The following is a 26727-nucleotide window of genomic DNA, read 5'->3' as shown; positions in this document are numbered from 1 at the left end:
GATGAATGTTCTCTATTACTGTTTGTAATACTGTATCTTTTACTGTTTCTTCTGCTATTTGCTTTGATTTTGTGTCTGACACGGGCAGCGCAGCAGTGACCATACTCACATGAACATCCACGTCTCCTTCAGTAGAGCTCACATGACTCATTGTGGGTGCTCGGGATAGTGCATCTGCTAACACTATGTATTTGCCTGGTGTGTAGATCAGTTCAAAGTCATATCTTTGCAGCTTCATCATGAGTCGTTGAATCCTTGGAGAAATCTCATTCAGGTTCTTTTTTATGATGGCAACCAGAGGGCTGTGGTCTGTCTCAACTGTGAAGGTGGGAAGTCCATATATGTAGCCATGAAACTTTTCTAGTCCAACTACCAAGCCTAGACATTCCTTTTCAATCTGGGCGTATCGACACTCAGTATCAGTCATAGACCTGGAGGCATAGGCAACAGGCTTCCAATCTTCACCCTCTGCTTGTAGCAAGACCGCACCTAGGCCATCTTTTGATGCATCCGTTGACACTTTGATTCTTTTTGTTGGGTCAAAGAAGGTGAGTACAGGTGTGGTTGTCAGCACTGTTTTGAGGTTTATCCACTCTTGTTCATGTCTTTCTGTCCATGCAAACTCATTTGTTTTATGTAGCAGGTCTCGCAGACAGGCTGTCTTGGCTGACAAGTTAGGAATGAACTTTCCAGTGAAGTTTATCATCCCCATGATGCGTAGCACTCCTTTTTTGTCAGTGGGTCGGGGCATTTTGAGTATGGCGTTCACTTTTTCCATATCTTATCTCCTAGGAAAGTGACTTCCTGGACGTCAAACTGACACTGGCTTTGTTGAGCTTCAGTCCATTCCGGCGTATGCTCTGTAGCACTTTAGTCAGTCTCTCATTGTGTTCTTTCAGTGTGGAGCCCCAGATGATGATGTCATCAACATAGACCCGAACTCCTTCCAGACCTTCAATTATGTGTTCCATCGCTCTATGAAAGATTTCAGATGCAGATATTATCCCGAAAGGCATTCTGAGGAAACAATACCTGCCAAATGGTGTGTTGAAGGTACAGTATTTGGTGCTCTCTTCATCCAGTTTTAGTTGCCAAAATCCTTGTGAGGCATCGAGCTTTGTAAAGTATCTGGCACCTGACATTTCACTGGTGATTTCTTCTCGCTTGGGAATCTGGTCGTGTTCACGTTTTATGTTTGCATTTAAGTCCTTTGGATCCATGCATATTCTTAGATCATTGTTCTTTTTCTTTACACATACCATGGAGTTAACCCAGTCTGTTGGCTCTTCGACTTTCCTGATGACTCCTAGCGTGGTCATTCTGTCCAGTTCATTCTTGAGCTGGTCACGCAGGGGTGCTGGAACTCTTCGTGGAGCATGTACCACTGGCTGAGCATCCTCCTTTAGCTGGATCTTGTATGTGAATGGTAGAACTCCAAATCCTTTGAACACATCCTGGAAATTACTCACTACAGAATCCACCGAGTCATCTGGTCTGCTTATGGCACAGTTTATACGGTAGACTCTCTTGACCAGTTCTAAGTCTTCACAAGCTTTGTCACCTAATAGTGAATCAAGTCTTTCAGCCACAACAGAAAACATGACATGATGCACTGTGTCTTTGACTGTCACTTTAAGTCTGCATACACCTAAGCTATCTATTTTCTGTCCATTATAGTCCTTCAGTAGTACGGACTTTTTCTGTATTTTTGGCTTTTCTTTCATATTTTTTATGTCACTCATACTGATTAAGTTTGCTTTTGCCCCAGTGTCCAGTTTCAATGTAACTAATGCTCCATTTATCTGCAGTGGGATCATCCATTTGTCCTCTTTTACTGCATTAACTTTATGTTCAGCATTGTCCATTTCTGAGGGCTGCACATTTTCTGTATCCTTTCTGATATTGTCACATGACACCATTCCTACAAAAAATGTCTCACTTAAATCAGTGTCCTCAATTACATTAACTCGTTGCCCTTTCTTAGTTTTTACTTTTGAAAATCATTGTTTGGCAAAGTGATTCTTTCCATTACACTTTGTGCACATTTTGCCAAATGCTGGGCATTGTCTTAACTGGTGTTGGTAACCACAGCGTTTACAATTAAAAATTTCATCCTCCGATTGCTTTTCATTTCTGTTCTGCCCATGTTTCTTCCCCTTATAGGACACAGCACCGACAGCAGCATTATCACTCATTACAATCGCATCATTATTGATTTCACTGAAAGTCTTCGCGTGCTTTCGAGCTAGCTCGCTGGCTTGGCATATTTTCACTGCATTTTCCAAATTTAGTTCGGTTTCTCTCAACACACGTTCCCTGACTTTTTTATCATGAATACCAAACACAATCTGGTCACGAATCATGGATGCTTTGAGCTCAGAGAAATTACATGTCTGTGCTTTCAGTTTCAGATCAGTTATAAAGCTATCAAAAGTCTCATTTTGTTGCTGTGTCCGAGAACGGAAGATGTATCTTTCATACGTCTCATTCTTTTTGGGAGAGCAATGTGCATCAAATTTTTTTAGCACATCTTCTAATTTTTCTCTGTTCTCCTCTGGATTAAATACAAATGTATTAAATACCTCTATCGCCTGTGGGCCTGCAACCGTAAGCAGCAACGCTATCTTCCTTGCGTCTGGCTTCGTACCGAATCCGATGGCTGCAATGTAGAGTTCGAATTGTTGTTTAAGAGTCTGCCAATTGTAGTCGATGTTTCCTGTGAGTTTCAAACGCTCTGGTGGCTTCAAATTCTCCATGTCGCTTTTCACAATTTTCAGCAGATCTTCACCATCCTGGTACCATCTTATGTTCATTAATAAATAGACATTCTTATTATGAACACAGCTAGCTTTTGCTAGTTACTTTATTGAGCACATGTGGACTAGGTACAGTATCTGTAGAGGCTTCCATCTTGATTGTTGCCTTCTGGGTAGCCTAGTGCCTCATGGGTAATGTAGTCTTAATATATATACAGCTGGGTAGTGTAGTCTTATACATACAGCTATATACAGCTCTACGGCTCCACCTAGTGTCCACTATAGAATGACATGTTATTGATCATTACACCCGCGCCAACATCCCCTTTTATTTGCACCTCTGAAACTCCCGGCCTCCCGAACAACGCCTCCTGCAGCGGTCGGTGTTGTCGCCCGGCAATGCTGCAGGGGGCGGAACCGAAGTTTGGGTCCGGGGCGATGCGCACGGCAATGATGTCACGATCTCCGGGCGCAGGAGATTGTGGTGCTAGTGGTTACCGCCGCCGCAAACCTCCACATTAATTTCACGGGCGTCAGTACTGTCACCGCGCTCGGTCGCAAAGCCAGTAGCGCCTCCCAGAGGCGCTAAGGTACCGAATTTCTCCCCCAAAGTGTTTATCTCCAAAAGCAATGCTAAACCATCTATGATGAGTAATATGAATTTTATTAATTTGTTCAGCACCTTTTGATTTTTCTGCCAAGTCAATAATGTTGCACTAATGCTTAATGGTTCTTAGAATAATACTGCCATAACACTGGATTAAACAATTAAAAGTGAGTTGCTGGAAAATATGGAATTAAAAAATCCTAAACATTTAACTCATGATTTTACTTCCATGTTCATCTCAAAAGCTCCCACCTCGAGGAAGGAGTAGAAACAGGTGATGGTTGGTTGCCCTCGGAGATGCCATTGCCAGGGGAGCTATGATCACTGTCTCCATTGTTGCTCCATGAATTATTAGCCTCCTCCTCAAATTCTTGTCCAGACATAATTCTTTCAATCTCTTCTTCAGATATCTGAAATACATCGTAAAATATTCTTTGACTAACTGCAATATTTATTAACAATAAGAATGAACATTGTCCAATTTGAACAGAAAATGAACCTCTGCATTGAAAAAAGAATTATGTTGATAATAGTGAAAAGAGAAAGATCGGTAGATAGATGGGTGGGAGAAGGAAAGAGAGAGGGGCGTTGGGGAGAGGGTGTTGCATTATAGTCCCATCACGTCTCTTGCAAGCATCCCAAATTGCTTCATAATTAATTACACTCAAATAGAAACAATTACATACATTAGCTATAAAAAGGTGCAGTTGTTTTAAATCATATTGCAGAAAAGTGGGTCAAGGACCATTTCTTCCCAACTCCTACAACGGCAGTATTAAGATTTTAGTGATATATTTATTTCTGGGTATTTTTTGAATAAACAGAAATTAAACGCTACCTAATAAATGGGGATGTTAAATGCAGTGAAATCATAAACAAATGCTCTGGTCAACATTTCTAGTGAAACTGTAAATGCTTTCAAAGTGAACATGACCAAGATTCTACTAGATATACCAACTATAGGAAATATTGCACATTTGTTTACAGTGTTACTCCTCACAAAGTGACCAAATCATTTCATTTATAAAAATATAGGGGCCAATTTGTGTCTCCGTTATGCTCCATAAGTAGGTGCACGTCGGATACAATGGAGTATAGCAATGGATGGAAATCTGTTCCGCCGGATCTATGCCCATTTTGTATCTGACGCTTATTTACAGTTCAGGTTTCATCTGCTGCTGAAAGCTTCCACCAGAAATAGATGGGAGCTTCACAGTGTTCTAATGTGGCAGAAGACATTATTTAGACATCCATACCACTTTCCTGCTTTTATGCCATAATATGTTTATAATTTTGCCAATATTAATTGGGAGTCCAGGGTTGCTAAGCTGCACATTTCATTAGTTAGGAATTTAAAAGGGCACCCGTTTGTCTTTTGGTATTCAACTCTGTGGGTGAAGTGGAGTTGTTTGAGAGTTTCTGGAGCATCGGTTTTGGAAAGCAACTTATTCCTTGGGACAGTAAGTTTCTCAGGAATTTGTATTACCTAGATGAAGAGGAAGACGAACAATGCATAAAGGCATGGCTAGCTATACTGCATCACGAGGACTGTTACTACTTGCCATTATCCGCATGTATAGACAACAAAGGACTTACCCTGGACTTGTCGAAGGAACAATGCATGCAAAAGGTTTGAGTCACCAAGCAGGCAGTGGCAGAGTTGTGTTGCATATTGGAACCTGACCTGCAGCCCAGCTCCAGGACAGGCAACTGTCCATCAAGATCACTACAATCCTGAACTTTTTCACCTCAGGCTCCTTCCAGGCTGCCACAGGGGACATTAGCAACATCAGTCAATCTACAGTCTACTGATATATTAAACAGGTGACTGATATGTTATTTGACAGAGCAAGCAACTTCATCTCTTTCCCCATGGACAACCAGTAGCAGCAGGAGAGGGCTCCATTTTGTTTCAAAATGGCAAGAATTCACAAAGTCCACAATGTCACTGAGTGCACCCATATAGACCTATGTGCTCACATGTACAGTAGCAGTGCATTCTTGAACCAAAAGGGCTACCACTCCATCAATGTACAACTCATATGTGGCCATCTGCACAGAAAAAGTCAGGTAGCAGTCATGATGCTATTATTTTAAGAGAATCCTTACTGCCTCCTTTATTCGATGTGGAAAGAAAAGCATGGTTTGCTCCTGGGGACCAAGGATACCTGTTGCAGTCCTGCCTCATGACCACTCTGTGGCAGATACATAACCTGCTGAGTTTGGTCTTAATGAGACACATGAATTGAAGGGAGTCATCATTAAGCACACCATACAAAGATTCCAGTGCCTAGACAGATCAGGGGCATCCTGTGGTATAGCCCAGCCAAAGTGTCATGCATTATTGTTTGCTGCATGTTCCAGAATTTGCAGTACAATGAGGAATGAACATGGGACATGTAAAGTGGTAGGCACCAAGTCTTCTGGACAATGAGGAAGCTGCTGGTGAACATTCTTTGCCATTTACAAGAGCCATTCAGCAGGAGACTTCGTCATAATTATCCTCTGCATGAGCTGTTGTCCCCAACTCTTCACCACACTCTCAACAAATATGCCTTCACCTGCATTTCTTCCAACTCTTACAGAACCGTCAAGCACACCATTTCTATCATCCAATAATAAAATATCCAGTGCCTGAAGTATGAGGCGCCCTGGCTACAGTGTGTCTGAGAGATGACCTTTAGACTGAGGTGGCCTCTGTGAGCAGGGGACAGAGATGGTTCAGCTGCAGGCTGCACAACTTCTGCAGCTGCAGGGCAGCCTGACCCTTTCTCACACCAGGGTAGTCATTGAAAGGGTATTGCCGAAAGGTGCAGATTATTGTGGAATTATGGAGCACACAGAAAACAATGATGATACATGTTGTCATCCTATGAGACAACATCATCATCATCATCCATGGGCATTCTGCCCTTGCATTGCTACTAGAGCAGTATCATCTCAACATGCTCACTGATCTGCATGACAGCAGATCTCATGACAGCAATGAAATTAGACAAGCATCATCACTGTCTCTCTATATGATCTCCAAGACTGTCCAAGGAGCAGGAGATAGTGGAACCCAAGGCCTGTATAGCAGCAATTTGAGTATTCATGAGGTACAAAGACTGGTTTTAGCATCTCTCTCACTTGGTGCTCTGCTGCTGGCATCCCTGGAGTTGCCATTCACTCTTTGGTGAGCTCAAGTTTCTACTTTGTGCATCAACACGACACACAAGCAGGTTGTGAACTCCACCACAGTAGCTTCTGTTTGCTGAAAGGTATTAGGCTCACTTTCCAATAACTCCATTCGTTTTTGATTCTTGGAAAGCATCCTTCCTTTAAAAGCAGGTCCCCTGAGGTTCAGGTCACTGTCCTCATTAGAGGAGGATGGACATGAGTTGTCAAGAGGTTCCTGCTCCTTCAAGGTCACCGCCACCTGTTCTTACTCACTGGTGCTCTGTGTATTACTTAGTGCACTCTTCTCAATCTGACTACCAAACTATCAAGATTTCCCAAATGGATATCGCTGTGCTGCTGCCTTGCAGGGTTAGATTGATGGATGCAAAGTTCTGTGAGGTGCAATCTTTCTCCCTGGTTACTGGCCACCAACACAACTTCATTTGGCACACCTATGGAAAGTGGAAGAAGTGTACAACAACATCTTAGTGACAACCTGATTTGATGCTTTATTCCTCTGAATGGGTGATATGGAATTGGTCTTCATTGTATGCTTTGGTTATAGTGAGGGTGTGCATGAATAGGAGGCAGGGAAAAAGGATAAGTTTGGAACAAACCATGAGGCATCCAATTTCACCATCCAATTTCCATAAGTTGTCTGCTCTGGTTCTGCTGTGTCAGATCCCCAAGGCAGTAACAGAACAGAGTTTGGTGGATATCCTGCTATGTGACTTGTCATCTTCTTATGTGTAGTCTTCTCCTACAATAACAGTAGAAGGGGCTGACTGATATTGGTAGGATATATGGATACCCATGTATCAGAGTGCTGCCCACAGCGGTCCTGAAGACAGGATATGCATCACCATACAGCAGATGGAAGGATCTGCCAGGAGCAGAAGTGCTACAAAGTACACTCTGGTACATAATGGACAATCATGGGAAGCTATCAAAGTACTACAAGACTGTGGTGGGAGGGAACTATTTATGGTACACATTTTTCATACATACAATTAATGCAGTGGGGGACTCCTAAATTAACATAACTTATTAAGGTCATTAAAGTTTTATAGCACTGCAGCCAGGTCCATTACATCATGCCATTTCCATTGATGCCTCTTGTCAGACACCCTCATCCACTTTTCTGGCCAGCAGTAACCGAGTGATGGAAATAGCAGCTCCCTTCCCTGGCTCACCTGATCTAATAAGATTTCTACAGTCCCATTTGAATAATGTGGTGCACCGCTGCTTCCATGACTGCTGGCTCCCAATCACACTTAAATTCTCATTGGCCATTAGTACAGCAATGTCCATTTAGGTTGCTGCAGGCTTTTACAGTCTGTAGCCGCACTCGATTCTCAAGCTACCAATCAGAGGTGCAAGTCATGTCTGGAGCTCACCCCCAATATGTTAATCCAGCTGAAACTGAAAATTTAAGTGGGTTCAACGCAACAACAATTGTTGTGCGTGTATTAACCCAACATATACCTGAACAGATGGCCAACACAAAAAATAGCCTTACAGCGCTGTGTATTTGTAAGGAATAATACAAACTGGTTTAAAAATCTGTAGTAAAAGAACAGAACCAAAAAAACTCACTCACCTGTTTGCATCTGGCCAGATATTAAACAAAACTCCCAAATTCTAAGGAAGTGGAGGCACATGTTAATACAGAGGCCACACATTGACAAAGTAGCGTAGTATCATTGCACATACAATTTTTGATAACTTAGTAGGGGATTTCAGAATCTAAAACATGCAAGAATAGATATATCTTCTAAATTTAACCTGTACTTTTGTGACTTTGGACAAGGTCAAGGCTGAATGCTCCTTTAACATTACATTTTTTTTTAAATACATGAACGATGCAAGCTGGTGTGACCTGATTAATTAACCAATTTTCTAATTAGCCTTTTGTCTAATGGACAGTAGTAAATCATGCACAATTTTATTACCTATGGCAAAAGATCTTCCTAAAATACAATTTACAGAAATTAAATAGTTTTGTCAATTGATTGCCAGTGATAACCAACCAGAGCTGTCCTTGCACTACTGCCGGTGTAAAAAATCTTTTTCATTAAGTTACATTGGGCCAAGCCGCTCAAAACACCTACAGATTCCACTAATTAAATCTGATGAGAATTAGTTATGCTTCTGTTTATTTAAGTTATAAAACTGATGTCATGGATAAACACTTTACACAGGAACTGCTAAACTATCTAAAGATGTACATCAATGTAATTGACACCTGGTTATTTTCAGATTATTTAACTTTTTTCTTCTATTCACACATCAAACCTTTTATTGAAATATACGTCTCAACTCTTTTGGAATTCTCCATACGCTTCCAAAATAAAAAGGTTTACATAAGGAATTTCATAAATCTTGATTTTTAGGATTACATAGGATATATGGCACAGAAACAGGCTATTCGGCCCAACTAGTCCATGCCGGCGTTTATGCTCTACTCGAGCCTCCTCCCGTCTTTCCGCATAACCCTCTATTCCCTTCTCCCTCGTATGCTTATCTGGTGGGTTCAACGCAACAACATTAAATGCATCTATACTATTTGCCTCAACTACTTCCCGTGGTAGCGCGTTCCACATTCTCACCACCCTCTGGGTAAAAAAGTTTCTTCTGAATTCCCGATTTGATTTGTTGGCGATTATCTTATATTGATGGCCTCTGGTTATGCTCTTCAAGTGGAAACACACTCTCTGTATCTACTCTATCAAAACCTTTCTTAATTTTAAAGACCTCTATTGGGTCACGACTCAGCATTCTTTTTTCAAGCGAAAAGAGACCCAGCTTGTTCATCCTTTTCTGATAGGTACACCCTCGCATTTCTGGTATCATCTGCACCCTCTCCAGTGCCTCTATATCCTTTCTATAAAATGGCGACCAGAATTGTATGCAGTACTCTAAATGTGGTCTAACCAAGGTTCGATACAAGTTTAGCATAACTTCACTACTTTTCAACTCTATCCCACTAGAAATAAACCCTAGTGCTTGGTTTGCTTTTTTTAATGGCTTTGTTAACCTGTGCCACTACTTTTAGTGATTTGTCTATTTGTACTTCAAGATCCCTTTGCTCCTCTACCCACCCAGACTCTCACCCTCCAAGTAATAAGTGACCTCCCTATTCTTCCTACCAAAATGTTGTACCTCACATTTATCTGTGTTGAACTTCATTTGCCAATTATATGCCCATTTTGCAAGTTTATTAATGTCCTCCTGTAATTTGTTGCAGTCCTCCTCAGTATTGACTATCCCCCCCAATTTGGTGTCATTCGCAAAGTTAGAAATTGTGTTTGATTCCAAAGTCTAAATTGTGAACAGTAGTCCTAGCACTGATCCTTGTGGAACACCTCTACCCACCTTCTGCCACTGTGAATAGTTACCCTTTACCCCTATTCTCTTTCTGTCTTGATGTCAGCTAGCTATCCAATCTGCTACTTGTCTGCTGACTCCGCATTCTCTGACCTTATTCATTAGTCTATTATGTGGTACCTTATCGAAGGCCTTTAGAAAATCTAGATAAATTACATCTACTGCATTACCCTTGTCTACTCTCTGTTACCTCTTCAAAAAATTCAATGAGGTTGGTCAAGCAAGACTTTCCCTTTTGAAATCCATGCTGTCTATTCATTATTATATTTTTGGCTTCTAGATGTTCTTTTTTCTCTTTTAATAGGGATTCCATTATTTTTCCTACCACCGATGTTAAGCTGACTGGTCTATAGCTCCCTAGGCATGTTCTATCACCCTTCTGAAATATAGGTATTATTATGTTAGCTATCCGCCAGTCCTCTGGCTCTACACTTTTTTTTAATGAATTATTAAATGTGTGTAGTAATGCCTTTGCTATCTCTTCCCTAGATTCTTTTAAAATGCATGCATGTAATCTGTCCAGACATGGGTTTTTTACCTGAGTGTGATTAGTTTATTTAATATATCTCCTATTTTTTATTTTAAATGCATTTATTTCATTACTAATCTCATGATCCAATGTCCTGTCCACCTGTTCTATCTCCCTGGTAAATACTGAAGCAAAGTAATAATTATTTAATATTTCTGCCATCTCTCTATCGTTGCCCATGGTATTATCCTGTCCATCCCTTAGTGGCCCTATTCCCATCCCGACCTTCCTTTTTTTATTGATGTGCCTATAAAATATTTTACGATTTGTTTTATGTTCCTTGATAATTTAATTTCATAGTTCCTCTTTGCCTTCCTAATTGTTTTTTTGACTTCTCTCCTAATCTCTTCGTATTCTCCCTCATCATGCTCTCCCCTGCTATCCATGTACTTACTGTATGCCTCTTTCCTTATCCTCAATTATGGCTTTACTCATCCATGGTGTCCCATTAGTGCTTATTTTGTTTTTTTTTAGCGGAATATATTTTTCCTGGACTCTGTTGAACACCATTTTAAATGTTTCCCATTGCTGTTCTACATCACTGTTTGCCAATATTGTTGTCCATTCTATTTTCACAAGTTCTATTCTCAGCCCCTCAAAATCAGCTTTTCTCCAATCTATTACCCTGGTCTTTGTCATACTTATGTCCTTCTCAATTATTATCTTAAAGCAGATCATATTATGGTCACTATTACCTAGATGTTCACCTACTTTTACTTCTCTTATCTGCTCTGGTTCATTCCCCATTACTAAATCCAATAGCGAATCCTCCCTTGTTGGGCTTTTTACATATTAGGTTAGAAAGGAGTCCTGTACACATTGTAGGAACTCCATTCCCTTATCCCCTTTACCTACCTCTTCTGTCCAATTAATATCGGGGTAGTTTAAATCCCCCATAATTATTATTCTATGTTTTTAACTAATTTGTTAATTTTTAAAAATTAACTTAGTGCAGTGTAAGAAAATTCACTCTTTACTTCTGTAAAATGAAACAAATATCCCTTTTAGGTTACGATGATAGACATCAACATCATGCACAGTTAACGGATACATTTCTTACATTAAGTACATTGCAAGGAGTTAGTTGTTGCATCAACAAATTCATTTCCTATCCCAGAATTGTTTAAAATTGGTGTTTCTTCAGATCACTCACTAATACTTGAAGCACTTTGAGAATGAAACATTGATGTCTAACAATGTAAATAACCTGCGAGAGTCTCAGTTATACGATAAACTCATGTCTATGTAGAAATATTGCAAACCAGGTTGTCAAATAAGTGTGTACCAAGTGCTATGATAACACAAATAAGAAATAGCTAACAATGTAGCTCCCAGCTGAGAAGATTTTGGTTTCCTTTTATAAAATACTAATCATTCCCTTACATGGAAGTGCACCCTGAAATTTAATTGATTCATTATTATAAATGTGATTTCCGCTTATTGCCAGGCTTAAAGCACTCTGCCATTGTCTATCAGCTGTCTCTCACTCACTTCTTTATAGGTTCAAGGAGACTTATCTCCTTGCTATTTGAGGTGCATTTTATCCATACTACCTAGCAAGATTGAAACTGCTTGGTAATCTATAAAAATGATAGAATAATTTTACTCTTGCTAAGGAACATGAGACTAGAAACTGTTTCTCGGGCACTACTGGGACTACTGCCAGAAATGTGCCGCCCACCATATTGGTTAACAACAAATGAGACCTTTAGCTACACCTAAACCAGGCATTAGGCCCATTGTATATGCAAATAAGGTCTCCTCTCCAAGATTGGCTTGCCCTAAGGCAGCCCTCACCAGCTACACGCGAGGTAACCAGGCCTAGGGATTACCTGCTAGGCCCAAACAAGGTGGTAAGTAACTTACTTGAATGTGGAGCCGGGTGAAACAGGAGTGCTCCTTCCAACCCCACATCGTAGAAACCAATCGCCGCCACTCCCCGCCCATCACCACTGCTCCCGGACCCAACCCTCGATCTCCTGAACCTGACCCATGATCTTCCCTCATTCCCTGATCTTCCCCGATCCTCGTACTCCCAATCCCAGTCCCCGATTCTCAGACACCCGATCCCTGGCCTTCCAAACCCCAACCAGACCCCATGGCTGGTATCCCGTCCCACTATCGGAAAAAAGCAAGAATTAAAAAAGTGAGTTTAAGGTAAAGAAAGTAGATTTAAAAAAACAATGGAGTTATTAGGAAGGCTGCAGAGTAGGGTACAGAGGGTCACAGCTTGATTTCAAGTCATAGCTCTCGACCACACTAGCTTTCAAAAATGTGAGGTTATTAACTTGAATGGCAACCAGTGAAGGGTCTCACTTGGGGTCCCAGTAAAGCTGGGGCCAGCACTGAAATTTCCAAAACATTGTCTGGTTCAGAAGTTGAAAGGTCAGGTTGATAAACAGCTACACTAATTAAATGGAACAAAAAGAATGATTTCAGGACTGGATTTAATTCTCTCAAAAAGAAAATATGCTTATATTACTTTAAAATGAGCTACAAATCTTGTTACAATAGTAAGAATAGGTTTAATTTTTGTCTGATATATTGTATATATGTATGTGTAGTAACATCATGATACATTTCAGTTGGAATGAAGTAAATAGACAAGTCTAAAAGATAAATCTATTGAAATAAAACATTCTGTTCAGAGATTTAAAAAAAATAAGTATAAGTATGAGTGAAATGCTGGTAATCTTCCAGTGTTAGAAGCCTTATTGTTCTGCAGTTCCACACAAACACATTTGAAATGCGCTACCTTCTGCCATAGGACCTTGTATTACCCTTGCTTTTATAAGACACCTGCCAACAAGTCACCCCATAAATCATTATGACATTTAAGAGCTGTTCACTCAAAAAGGCTTAAGGGCTTGAAGGAAACAGCCTGCAAATCTTTTATTGACCTGGATACATTTATTTCAAACCTTGCAGAGTTTAAGAGATAAATGTTGCTGGAATGTTGCTTTCTAGTTCTAAAGATGATAACAAACATCATTAATTTCTATCAAAGTTAATAGTGGAATAAATTCAGCAGTCTCCATTTGTTTGTGTGTAATATAATTAGTATTTATTTCCGCCCCCCCCCCCCCCCCCAAATGTTCAAGTTCCTCCATGGGCAAATACACCATAATCTAACTGAATCACAGACTGGGAATGTCTCTGGTTCAATCCCTGATCTGTGATAAGTTAGGGCCGCAAGAGTCACTAGAATTGCAGGGTGCACAGAACTGAATGATATCCAGTGACCCTTTTGGAACTGGCACCTGCATCCACATCAAGGAACCAGGCTATGTTGCCCTGGGTCAATTAACCTTCTAAAACACTAAAATGGGACTGTTATACTAGTGTAACAAAGGCTGAGATTAAGAAACTGTTGGACAAAGTGAAGGAAGCTTTGCTCTGCATCTGGCTTGTGTTATGTGGTAGCTATGAGAGTTCTATCTTCATACTGCAAAGCTATTCAATTCCCCCTCAATTTGATAAGCACAAAAGTTTACCCAAAAGGTAAATTTAAAAAGCTGATTCTATGACAACATTAAGTACCAAGAGATTTTATTTTTTCCTAATTTTCACCAAAACTGTTTTGTAAAGATGAAACCATCCTTTTTACTGGTATAGACATAGTTACATCACTAAATTCAGTTTAATAAAAAAATACAATAGAAATCTATTTTTGGAACAATAAAATAGAATCAGTGAGGTCAGAGTGGCAGGGATTTATACCTATTTCACCCCCAGACTTCAAATGACTGGGGTGAGCTCATTTAGTATTTGCTTAGTACAGGTACTTGCCTTTCATCCTAGAAAATGGCAAAAAAAAATATGCATGAAGTCCCAAATTTTGCGCTACCAAAAATTTTTAACTGGACACATTATTTTTTTCAAATAAATGTAAGTAGATGACTGGATTAATCAAGGTGAGCATGGTTTAATCACAATCTAAACAGGAAGAAAAATTAAACTATATTTGCCCCCTCAATATTGTTTTACGGCTAACATTAAATTACATTCTATTAATACAAGATTTTATTGGAACAATGACTGCTATTTATTCAATTGAACAGTAGAATAGTAAAAAAAAATCACCATGCTTATTATGTATAGCTTAATTTCCATGACTGACAAAATACATACCTGAACAGGACCAATGCTTTTGTTTCTACCTCCTGGCATTCCATCCTCCCTGATTGCTGAAAAGGAAACACAATTGGTTTTTAAAACATGAGCTGAGCAACACCATTAGTGCACTTTACAAAACTGATTTTAATTTTCATTTGAGAGCAAGCTTTGTGAATATTTTCCATTGATCAGCCCAAGTCACACACCAACTGGGGAGCAGGCAGGTCATCTATCCCCAGGTTTCTGCCAATGTTACTCTGAGCTAACCATTAACATGCACACAACAATTGGACGAAGAGAGCTCTTCTGCTGAATTTCCTTCAAACCTTGTGGGAAAGTAGCTGACATCAACTTAGCCCCTCTTAATAGTGATGCAACTTTCAGTAGGATCACAGAAACCTGCACTCCATCTCTCAATGTGCCACAACATATATACCAGATTTTAAATCCCTATTTTTTTTAATAAAAGAAAACTATGACATTTTAATAACTGTTACTAAAATATTTTCCCACACAGTTAAATTATTGCTATTAAATATTCTGAAAAATGACAAGGTACATTCTTCAAGAATATACAGGAAACTCTCGTTTAAACGGCACCTAAATATCCGGAATTCTCTATTAACTGGCAAATTCTCACTCCGAAAACAACACCTCAATAACCGGCAATGTTGCAGAGTCCGAGTCTCCTGCGGTGGCCGAGTTAGTCAGTGGGGGTGGTTCTCCAAACTGCCACTACTCAGCTTCTTGACACTGTCGGAAGTTGGAACACCTCAATGCCTTTGTAACAGGAGTCTGACTCTCGCGCGCTGCCGGTAGTCTCTTCTGATCCGCCATTTTACAGGGGTACTGTGTGTCTCCCACGCTGCTGGTAGTCATTACATTGCATTACCCTCAACTGGCAGTACTGTACTTAATCAAGCATCTTCCATCATCCATTTAACACAACATTCTGTAGGTGAGTACCCAATTACTGTATACTGCACATTTCTTGATTTTGTAAATTTTTCTTTGTTAAAAATAGCCTCGGTAGATAACCCTCTCCGTCATCCGGAATTTTTGATCAACCGGCAACACGGCGGTCCCGTCGGTGCCGGATACCAAAGAGTTTCCTGTAATTTATATAATAGGGGTTCCTGAGCTTCCACAAAATTTTATACAAATAGACTATGTGCAGGTGTGAACATGTGCATTTAATGCAAAAATCAATTTCTTCAATACCTTAAAAACACATGAATTTCCTTTCCAGTTGAACAAGTAGCTCAATATAATAGCTGATAAAACAGCTTTGGAATTTCCTTCATGCCGCTTTCCTGAAAATCTGAACTCTGCTGAAGTAAAAATGTTGCATTTTACGACACCAATCTTTGGTTCAGCAGTGTTTCAACCTTGGCAAGAGTTCTCAATTTATTTGGACCAAAATCCTGTTCCAATAGCAAATACATTCACAAGTGGCCAAAGAGTCACAAAACTGAAACGTTCAGTAACCAAAAGATGCAACAATGACAATTGATTTCCCAAACAACCAGTTAAGCTAGATTACCATTAGTTATTTTAAAGTTGTGAACGAGTTTTCCAAGATATTACAATGTAGTCTGCCACTCAGCATCAGTTTGATAAAGTATTTAAAAATCAAGGGAAAATAATGACAGACTTCTCAATATTTCAATTAACATTTATAAAAAGCATTTCTAAGAAATTATTTAATTTCAAGATTGGGAAACTGAAGGAAATTATCTGGGGGCCTTTAATACAATGTTAGATGCCCACAGTACATTGGCCATCAGTTCGATGTAGTATTGGGTACCAAGGCCTGCTTAGCATCTCATAGCATGAGTCAATGCAAACCAGAAGTGTCTATGGCATTAAAAGCCAGTACACCTAATGTGTTTTAAGCTTATTTTAGGGCCCAAATAATTGTTATTGACATCACAGCCCATATTGTGATCTAAGTGCCTGACAGACACCCAATGGGCAAAATTGGACTCCGTTGCACACATTTTTTGGGTGCAAAATAGGGGCAAAAATCACCAATTGTGCAGTGCTAAGCTCGAACTGCGCCAGAAGTACATCCGACGCCATATTGGTTTGGCTGATATTGAGGCGTTCCTGGAGGCTGCCTGAAACTGGCATTAAGGACCTTGCATATACAAATAAGGGGCCTAATGCCAATTTTACGACCTGCTCAAAAATTTGACAGTTTTTCAGGTTTTTCTGGGGCTTAAAGTGACTGCTAAAGACCGCCAACAAAATGGTAAGATTTTTCTTTTTAACTTAATGTGGAGCCAGGAGGAGCAAGAATGATAGGGGATGTCCTGTCCCCCTCCCCCCACTACCCCTTCCTTTATGGCCAACAGGTCAGTCAAAGGGCTAGTCAGGGAACATAGGATGTAGTCGCTGATCAGGTGGACCCTGATTCAATGCCAAGTAAAGTTCACCAATAGTGGCAAGGTAGGAAACCACACTGTGACCTTATATTAATGTAATGTAGCAACAATTGCTGGCATGAACGGTTCCATCCTACCCATTCATTTTTTCACTATTTATCTAGCTTCCCACCATTTCCCACTACAGTATTTGGCCAGCTGGCCATGGTGGCTTATTAAGCAGCACTATACATTTCCCGGCACCACTTCCTTCAGTAAGAGTCTTAGCCCTACAACCCCCTGCCAAATCCTCCCATATCCAACACCTGCATGATGCACATTTCTGGCTTCTAACACCTATGAATAATAATAACAGCAACAACAACTTGCATTTATATAGTGCCTTTAATGTAGAATAAAAACATCCCAAGGCACTTCACAGAGGCAAATGGAAAAAATAAATGCCAAGCCAAAAAAGGAGATATTAGGAGGGGTGACCAAAAGCTTATCAAAGAGATGCATTTTAAGGAGGGCCTTAAAAGGAGGAGGGAGCTGAAGAGGCAGAGGGGTTTAGGGAGGGAAGGAATACCATCCTAAGACATGAGTATCGGCATTTGTCATACACCGTCAACTACTCAATGCTCAACTACTCAACTATTTTTGTGGTAGAAAGAGCAAATAAAGAGAGAGGACAAGAATAGTAAAAGAACTGGCAAACCTGTACCCTCTCTACTTTAAAAAAAAACAGGACCTCCAAATACAGGGATAGGATTTTGCAAAGGAAGCAGATGAAGAGGCGGCTTGGGCCCAGCTCCAGTTAGGGGCTCGTAGCAGTCAGTCTTTTTGACTCCATCCTACTGAGTCATGCACACATTGACACCAAAAGATGTATTGAACAGCAGGGCCTTACCAGTACTGTAGGCTAACACTAGATGCCATTAAGTTGTTATTAGATATGTGTAACAATTTTACTCGGTCCCTAGGTATAGCAGAAGAAACAGAAGCAGGAGCCTTGGATCAGCTGCACCTCCCAGCAAATCTCGTCACTCAATCTCATTCTGACAAACAGTAGTGTAAAACATCCACCCCAGGGGCTTTAGAAAGTTAGTTTGAGGAGAGTGCCATGAGTGAAACACACAGCACAAGGGAGCAGAATCAGATGGAGGTGGCAAAGGAGAAAATGGATGCAACTAGCCAGAGGGGGAAGATTGCATCCAACTACAGCTTTAAAGGACAGACATTCCGATCTCTGTGGTCCAGCTTTTAAAAAAAGGATGCATTCTGAACATTAGAGATTGTCGGAATCACTGGGAATTGTTCCTACCAGCTTTCATTATAGTGTGACTAGTGTGGCGAATTCCAGAAACCACGTGTGACGTACCGATACACGGGATAGAAACTCTCCAGTCCACTTTGAAGCATGTGGCAACTCGATGATATGTGTAGTGGAACTCCTCCTGCTGGGCTCATCTCTCATGAATGCTACCATAAAAGCCTTGTGCTACACTGTCCATGATTGAAAGGATAAAGCCATTCATAGGGGCAACAATAATGCTATCGCTACCATGGGGTCTACTGGTCTACAGATCAGTGAACACAATGACGGAGCCCAGGAGCAGGGACATGCATGAAATGGCAATGGATGATGTTACATTTTCTCCTAATGACAACAGATCTACAAGATTAGACCACAGCCCTCTGACGACTTCACAGGTGCCAGAAAGCAGACAAGGCCAGGCTGCACCTGCAGAAATAGATGTGTAAGGCATAATGATGTCACATCTGTGTCATTCTAACATTATGAAGCTTTCATCTGTTTCAGGAAGATGATTCTGTGCTCACCAGAAATAAATGTGATGTGCAAAAAAGGGGCAGAAACCCAGCATTACAGATCTTGACCCTCTTTTACATTCTTTTGGACCCTGTGAACTGGGGCACACAGGGCATAACCAACACGTAGATACTGTGGCCACACTCCCTTCAGACCCCATGCACTGGCACCTATCATGTGCAGCCTTCTCCTGCAAACAGATAGATGATGATGATATGTTGAATTAAGAGAGAAGTGCGTCACCCAATTACTCATGTCAGCAGATAATCATGTCAAAATTCGTTAAATATGCAGTATGCAGATACCTTGTGTTCATTTGGTGTTTGGTACTTGCTACATTTAATGAGCCAAAGGACAAATACGTAGTGATGGCACTAAGGCAGAGTGCCCTGGCGAAACGTGGGCATGCCTGTGAATTAAGAAAGTACAGTAGGATGCTGTGCATTCTTCCCCTGTGGTGTGCCACAAAGCTTGATGCGAAGTGCTGTTAACGTGGATTGTAAGGCAACATTGTAAAATTAAGAAAAATAGGAGAAAACATATCTTGGCATCCTTCCCAAGACCAGCAGATTTCTTCCTCAGCTCTTTCAGGTTCGGTGCACAAGTGAGACAACATATATTCTTTCTGCCACCTTCATCCAGCTGCTCTCGTACCAAGAACGGCCATCCTTTTCTGCAGGACCTCAAAAGCTGCTTCATTAAATGGTGCAGTTTTCACACATATCCTTGCTGCAGCCATTGCATACCCTCTTCAGTAACAGGACAGTTTTAAAGGTAATCACTCACCCTTTAAAATCTGCTGGCAGCAAATAACCTGCTCCCCCGACCCAGGTGCACCTCCAGTGTGTCATACACTTTGCTCTGAACGTACCATGATGAAAATATATAAATGAGCTGACCTTGCATTATAGCATGTGGTTAACCCTCTGTGCTATTGGCATGCTCAATGCCCAAGAGCAGTGGTCTTGATGTTTCTGTGCCGGGACTACATTTTGTGGAAATAGGATTTTTTTTAATTAATAAAGTTCTGAGACCACACAAGTGTTGTAAAGCAGCTGATCAGAGTTGGATGAGACTGCAAGATGTTCCTAAGCATCAGATACTGATAGCACAATTCTGGAGAAAAATAAACATCAACAACTTCACAAGAGCTGCTGATAAAAGTTTTTGGAATAGGTCATTTTGAAAACTTGCAACATTTTTCTCCCATCTAATGTTGATTTTTTATTAAAAACATAGTGGAAAATGTATCGCTCCCTTCTATAAACTCTTCCTTACATGTGCATCCACAAATGTAGATAGAAAAATACACTTGTTGCTGTAAATTTACTAGCCACGCAACGCATGTTGTAGAAGACAGGGTTGATCAGTTATGAGCATGTTCGTTTTAAGTGCTTCACTTTACCTTTTCTTAAAAGTGGATCTGTAACTACTTGCACTTATGCAAGCTCCTTTAATGTAGAAAAACATCCCAAGGCACTTCACATAAGCGTAACCAAACAAAGATGGATGCCGAGCCAAAGAAGGAATTATTAGGAGGAATGACCAAAAGCTTGGTCAAAGAGGTGTGTTTTAAGGAGGTTCGAGTGGTGGAGGGATTTGAATTCTTGAACTTAGGGCCTAGGCGGCTGAAGGCACGGTTGCCAATGGTGAGGTAAAGGGAGGGAAGGATGCACAAGAGAGCAAAGTCAAAGGAATGTAGAGTTTTGAGGTGGGGGAGGTTGTAGGACTGGAGGAAGTCACAGAGATAGGGAGGGGCGAGGCCATGAGGTGATCGAAACACAAGGATGAGAACTTTAAATTGGAGGCACTGGAGGACCAGGAGCTAGTGTAGCTCAGCAAGGACAGGAGTGATGAGTGAACAAGACTTGGTGTGGGATAGGGTACAGGCAGCAGAGTTTTGGAATGTAGGGAGTCCTCATCCCCACCCCAAGTCAACCCCCAACAAATTTTGTTTTCTAAGGGATGGGCCAATGTTCCACTTCTTACAAGGAAAGCTGGAAAATCCCAGAAACAGAGGAGACCAAGTGCAATTTTGTTCCTGCCGTTTTCTGGTGGGTTCCACTGGGAGCCCGGCAGAATTCTCACGGTAATTCAGGAACATCATTGCACTTCCTGCCAGAGCACGTAGTAATTGTATCAATAAATTATTAAACAATTTTGGAGACAAGATTAAAAAGATAATCAGAAGGAGCATGCTGAAATGAAATACAGCAGCTCTTAATATTATAAAAAGACATGGAGCTGACAATAGCTCGACTACATCTTTGAACATTTACTTTACTGGTGTTCAGCATCAGAGGTTACTCCCATAAGCTATGAATGTCTTTATCTGACCAATATCTATATCAATAAGAAACCAAGAATTGAAAGGAAACCCTCGTCATTCAATCTGGCTCACTGGCTATATCACGTGCTCTCGTGTGATTTCCTCGACTTCAGACATGGTAGAATAAACACCATCAGAATGCGCTTTAGGCTATAAACTACCAAACAGATTTATTAACAGAAAATAGATAGCAAAAGTAGCAAAGACAAACAGTAGTTTTGCAGTAACATATAGGCAACTATTCCTCCTCAGAATTTAAAACCAGTAACATTTCCTGCATTAAAATGTGACCTGAAGCAAGGTGATCATAACCATACTTGGGGCCAAAATTCAACCTTCGGCCTGGGCTCATCTCTGGTGAAACTGCTGGAGGAGGCTTGTAAAATGGAGTTGAACCCAGCTCCGTCAAATCTGCCCCGCGACAAGGAGGTTGGTAAATTCTAATGGGAGTTGAGAGGGTGGCTCTTATCTCGCTCCCCCTCCCCTTCTCCACCCACCCACTTGTCAAGGAGTGCCTGGGGGAGGTTAAATATTTCCAAGAAATTCCACTTACAATATCATCTGAAAACTGACTCAGAACAGGTGCAGGTTCCATTATGGGCCTAGTAAAGGCCCCATAATGCCTGAAGAAAAAGATAACGGATTCTACTGGAGATTGATTGTTGATGGGGCAGACTGCTCACTTCTCTGGAAATCGAACAGTTCTGCTGCCCTATTTCTGGGTGGCCCTTTTCAGGCCTTTTGTACTGCCCTGGAGCAGCATGCAGCTTCTCCAACATTCTAGGCCTTCATTGGGGTGGATGCTGCTTATGCACACTTACAAGAGTTACGTACCCTGATGATCCCAGCTCCTCCAAAACGGAATCCTGGAAATCAGCACACTTAGGCCCCGCTCTGTCACGTGCCTGCTAGTGCAATGGGGGGTCTTTGGAATTATGCCCCCTAGGTTGTTTGTGGCTAATCTTCCAGAGGCCTTGATCTCTCTTTTTTAATGACCAGAATGACTGCTCAATTAGGGGAATCCTGTTCAAAATATAGGCAAGGATTTTTCACTTGTGCGCTCACCATTTCCTGTCCATTAAAATGAATATGGAGGAATCACATGCAGGCAAGCACACAACCGGAAAACCACCGCCATATTTTCTATCTCCTTTGAAGTGCAACTAGTGAACAAAGAAAATCAACTATATATCACTTGCAATTGCATCAGGCTACCAAGCATTCACAGAATGTCCTAGATAACTGGAATATTATGTCCAATTCTGGGCACCGCACTTTAGGAAGGATGTGAAGGCCTTAGAGAGGGTGCAGAAAAGATTTACGAGAATGATTCCAGGGATGAGGGACTTTTCAGTTACGCTGATAGACTGGAGAAGCTGGGGTTGTTCTCCTTAGAGCAGAGAAGATTGAGGGGAGATTTGATAGAGGTGTTCAAAATCACGAGGGGTCTGGACAGAGTAAAGAGAGAGAAGCTGTTCCCATTGGCAGAGGGGTCGAGAACCAGAGGACACAGATTTAAGGTGATTAGCAAAATAACCAAAGGCTGCATAAGAAAAAACTTTTTTAACGCAGCGAGTGGTTAAGATGTGGAATGATCTGCCTGAAAAGGTAGTGGATGTAGACTCAATTACGGCTTTCAAAAGGGAGTTGGATAAGTACCTGAAAGTAAAAAATTTGCAGGGCTACGGGGAAAGGGCGGGGGAGTGGGACTAGCTGAGGTGCTCTTGCAGAAAGCCAGCACGGGCTCGATGGGCTGAATGGCCTTCTTCCGTGCTGTAACCATTCTATGATTCTGTAATGATTGAGCTTCCTAGAAACTGTCTCCAAGGTGACAACTCAGGAAGCTAACTACAGGTATATTTAATCGTCTGCATCAAAACAGCTCATCAGGAATGTATGTCAACACACCAAATCAAAAAGCCCAGGTTAGATCACTATCCACCTCAAAATTGTTGGAACAGCCCAATGGTCACTTATTTGTAGTAGCCTATCTAATTCAGGACTCTTAACACCTATACAGAAAGATATCAGGGATTTTTCTGTATAAAAAAAGCAATACCAGCTTTTACTTAACAGGCTACAGCATTTAAAAGCACCTTCTCTTACACTGCATTATTCCTGTTCTTAGATTAGCATCCATCAGGAGATTGGGTCATTTCTTTAAATGAAAATGGTTTTAATCCCACATATACTTTAACAAGAAGAAAGAAGCCAATAATTCTAATACACGATGGACAAAAGTGCATCACTTTTTGTTGCAATTACTTCAATGGAAATAAAACTGGGGAGAGATGTGTAACGGGCTGCCGATTCGTTATCACTTGTTTTAAAATTACCTTTGTCTTTGACTTTTTTTTGACTATGTGAACTGTATTTCCAAGCACATGGAAACTAACACCAGTCAATACCTCATTCAATATTCTAAACAGTTCTTAAAAAACAAAATATTCAATTGTTTGTATCCACACACAACTGGACAACATATATGTAGATTAAATTAATAAATTATTTATTTTTTGTTTATTCTGCCAGGTTCTTCCATAAGACAAATACTAAAGTGAGCTATTGCCAACATAAGCATTAAAATACAAATTTGGTTTTAAGTATTAGTTATTTAATTTTTGAAAAAGTCAGTTAAAGATCAGGAAAATAGTCTAAAAGCTACAAGTTAACACATGAAAAAACTGACAACTAAGTCAGTTAAAAAGCAACTATTAACCCTAACTGCACTTCCAAGGAATCAAGTATCTCCTGGGCTTTTTTTTTTTTAACAAAAACAATTCTGCTCACACAGTAGGAGTAACAAACAGCCACCTGCGAGCTCATTTTTAATGTGGAAGCAAGTCATCCTCAGTTCCGAGTGACTGCCTAAGAAGAATAATACCACTGGGGCGCAATGAGTAGCTTTAGTGCTGTGATATCAAGACTTTTGCAAAACTTCTAAATAGAGGTGTTAGCCTTGGGTCAGTGACAGGACTCTCTGGGGTATATTTTGAGATCTGCGCCTGGTGGAAATGAGACGGTTGTGCCCTGAAAATGGTGGGGAATGACGTACCGTCCCGTTCCCATCACCCCTGTGGCAGGTGCAATCTTCTATTCTCTGACCGAGCTATTGGAAGCAGCAGTGCGAGCGGACCGACCTGTGAGGGAACAGGCGAAGGAGCAGCGAGTAAATAAAGCCCGAGGCTCGAGACCCAGACCGAGCTATTGGGAGCAGCAGCGAGAGCGGACCGACCTGTGAGGGAACAGGCGAAGGAGCAGCGAGTAAATAAAGCCCGAGGCTCGAGACCCAGACTGAGCTATTGGGAGCAGCAGCGAGAGTGGACCGACCTGTGAGGGAACAGGCGAAGGAGCAGCGAGTAAATAAAGCCCGAGGCTCGAGACCCAGACCAAGCTATTGGGAGCAGCAGTGAGAGCGGACCTCAATGGGCAACATTCGAAAGTGACGTCAGAGATTAAAAGTGACGTCGGCACAAGGGAAGGAGCTGATCGGTAAGTAGGATCTGGTGAGTATTTCCACAGTCCGGTCGTTAAAGTAAAAGTAAGGTCTCTAGTTTAGAGTAAGTAGTGTTTAAAGTGAAGTAAGGTCCCTAGTGTATTTAATATTCTTTAATTTAAATGAAGTAAAGGGAGTAAATTAAGGGTAGGACATGGCAGGACATCTTGGCAGCTTGGAGTGCTCCTCCTGTGCTATGTGGGAAGTCAGGAACACTTTCGGTGTCCAGGGCGAACACGTGTGCAGGAAGTGTCTCCAGCTGCAGCTACTCGAAATCCGCGTTTCGGAGCTGGAGTCACTGTGGAGCATCCGCGAAGCTGAGATCTTCGTGGCTAGCACGTTTAACGAGGTGGTCACACCGCAGGTGAAGAGTGCACAGGCAGACAGGGAATGGGTGACCACCAGAGTAAAAGAACTAGGAAGGTAGTGCAGGAGTCCCCTGGGTCCATCTCCCTCTCCAACAGATTTTCCACTTTGGATACTGCTGCGGGAGATGGTTTCTAGGGGAATGCAGCAAGAGCCAAGTTCGTGGCACTACGAGTGGCTCAGCTGCACAGGAGGGGAGGAAAAAGAGTGGGAAAGCAATAGTGATAGGGGATTCTATCGTAAGGGGAACAGATAGACGTTTCGGTGGCCACAGATGTGACTCCAGTATGGTATATTGCCTCCCTGGTGCCAGGGTTAAGGATGTCACTGAGCGGCTGCAGGACATTTTGAAGGGGGAGGGTGAACAGCCAGAGATCGTGGTCCATATCGGTACCAACGACATGGGTAGAAAGAGGGACGAGGTCCTGTAAGCAGAATATAGGGAGCTAGGAAATAAATTAAAAAGCAGGACCTCAAAGGTAGTAATCTCAGGATTACTCCCAGTGCCACGTGCTAGCAAGAGCAGAAATAGGTGAATAGACCAGATGAATGCACGGCTGGAGAGATGGTGTAGGAGGGAGGGATTTAAATTCCAGAGGCATTGGACCGATTCTGGGGAAGATGGGACCTGCACAAGCTGGACGGGTTACACCTCGGCAGAAACAAGACCAACATCCTTGCAGGGGGGTTTGCTAGTGCTGTTGGGAAGGATTTAAACTAGTTTGTCAGGGGGCTGGGAACCTAAGTGTGGGCCCAGAATGGAGAGAAACAAAGCTGGAAGTGCATGTTAGAAAAGTAGTCAGCAAAACTAGTAGGGAGCAGAAACAAAAAGGCCAACAGTAAAGAGGGTCAAAGTGCAGAAAAATATTAAACAGGCAAAGTTGAAGGCACTTTATCTAAATGCATGTAGCATTCGCAACAAGGTGGATGAATTAATGGCACTAATAGAAGTAAATGGATATGATGTACATGGTTGCAGGGTAACCAAAGCTGGGAACTGAATGTTCCAGGGTACTCAGCATTTAGCAAGGACAGACAAAAAGGAAAAGGAGGTGGCGTAGCGCTGTTAATAAGGGATGAGATCGGTACGGTAGAGATAAAAGATCTTGGCTTGGCAGATCGTGATGTAGAACTGGAATCAGTTTGGGTGGAGCTAAGAAACAGCAAAGGGTGGAAAACATTGGTGGAGTTGTGTATAGGCCACCAAACAGTAATGGTAATGTAGGGCACAGTATCAATCAAGAGATTAGAAGTGCATGTAACAAGGGCAATACGGTAATCATGGGGGACTTCAATCTACATATTGACTGGGCAATGGTGTGGAGGACGAATTCTTGGAATGCATGCGAGATGGTTTCCTGGATCAGTATGTGGAGGAACCAACCAGGGAACAGGCTACAGGAAACTTTCGATTTACCGGCACCTAAATAACCGGAAATCTCGGTTAACCGGCAAAATTCAGGAGTAGGTTCAGGTAAGTTTTATTACTTGCCTTCCTCGATCTGTTGCTGTGCAAGGGTGTGGCTGCAGCTGTTGCTAAGCTACAGAGACGCTTGGAGCTTGTGGCCATTGTTCTGAACCTGTTGCTAAGCAACAGGGTTTGTTGCTTTATACGGAGCTCTCAGCTCCGTATCTTTTACTATAGCTTTTGGTTATCCGGAATTGTTGATGAACCGGCACCACGTCGGTGCCGGATAAAAAAAAAGTTTCCTGTATTCTGGATCTGGTACTGTGTAATGAGAAAGGGCTAATCAATAATCTTGTGGTAAAGGGGCCCTTAGGGAC

The 26727-nt window shown here is 41.5% G+C and overlaps 1 protein-coding gene across 4 annotated transcripts in view; it reads right to left on the bottom strand.

The window, feature by feature from the left end:
• Positions 1-26727, bottom strand: part of LOC147101758 (nuclear receptor subfamily 6 group A member 1) — a 395609-nt gene that overhangs the window by 48021 nt on the left and 320861 nt on the right. For all 4 annotated transcript variants that reach the window (XM_085965661.1, XM_085965660.1, XM_085965659.1 and 1 more), the window contains 2 exons: positions 14570-14625; positions 3616-3773 (listed from right to left, as the gene is read on the bottom strand). In XM_085965661.1, the coding sequence (XP_085821787.1) occupies positions 3616-3773; positions 14570-14625 (214 nt within the window). The remainder of the gene's footprint in view (positions 1-3615; positions 3774-14569; positions 14626-26727) is intronic.

The sequence above is a fragment of the Somniosus microcephalus genome, chromosome 23 (assembly GCF_052327205.1).
Source record: "Somniosus microcephalus isolate GS21.2 chromosome 23, FLI_Smic_1.0, whole genome shotgun sequence".
Taxonomy (NCBI): domain Eukaryota; kingdom Metazoa; phylum Chordata; class Chondrichthyes; order Squaliformes; family Somniosidae; genus Somniosus; species Somniosus microcephalus.
The sequence above is the reverse complement of the archived record's forward strand: the minus strand, read 5'-3'. Positions and strand labels throughout refer to the sequence as shown.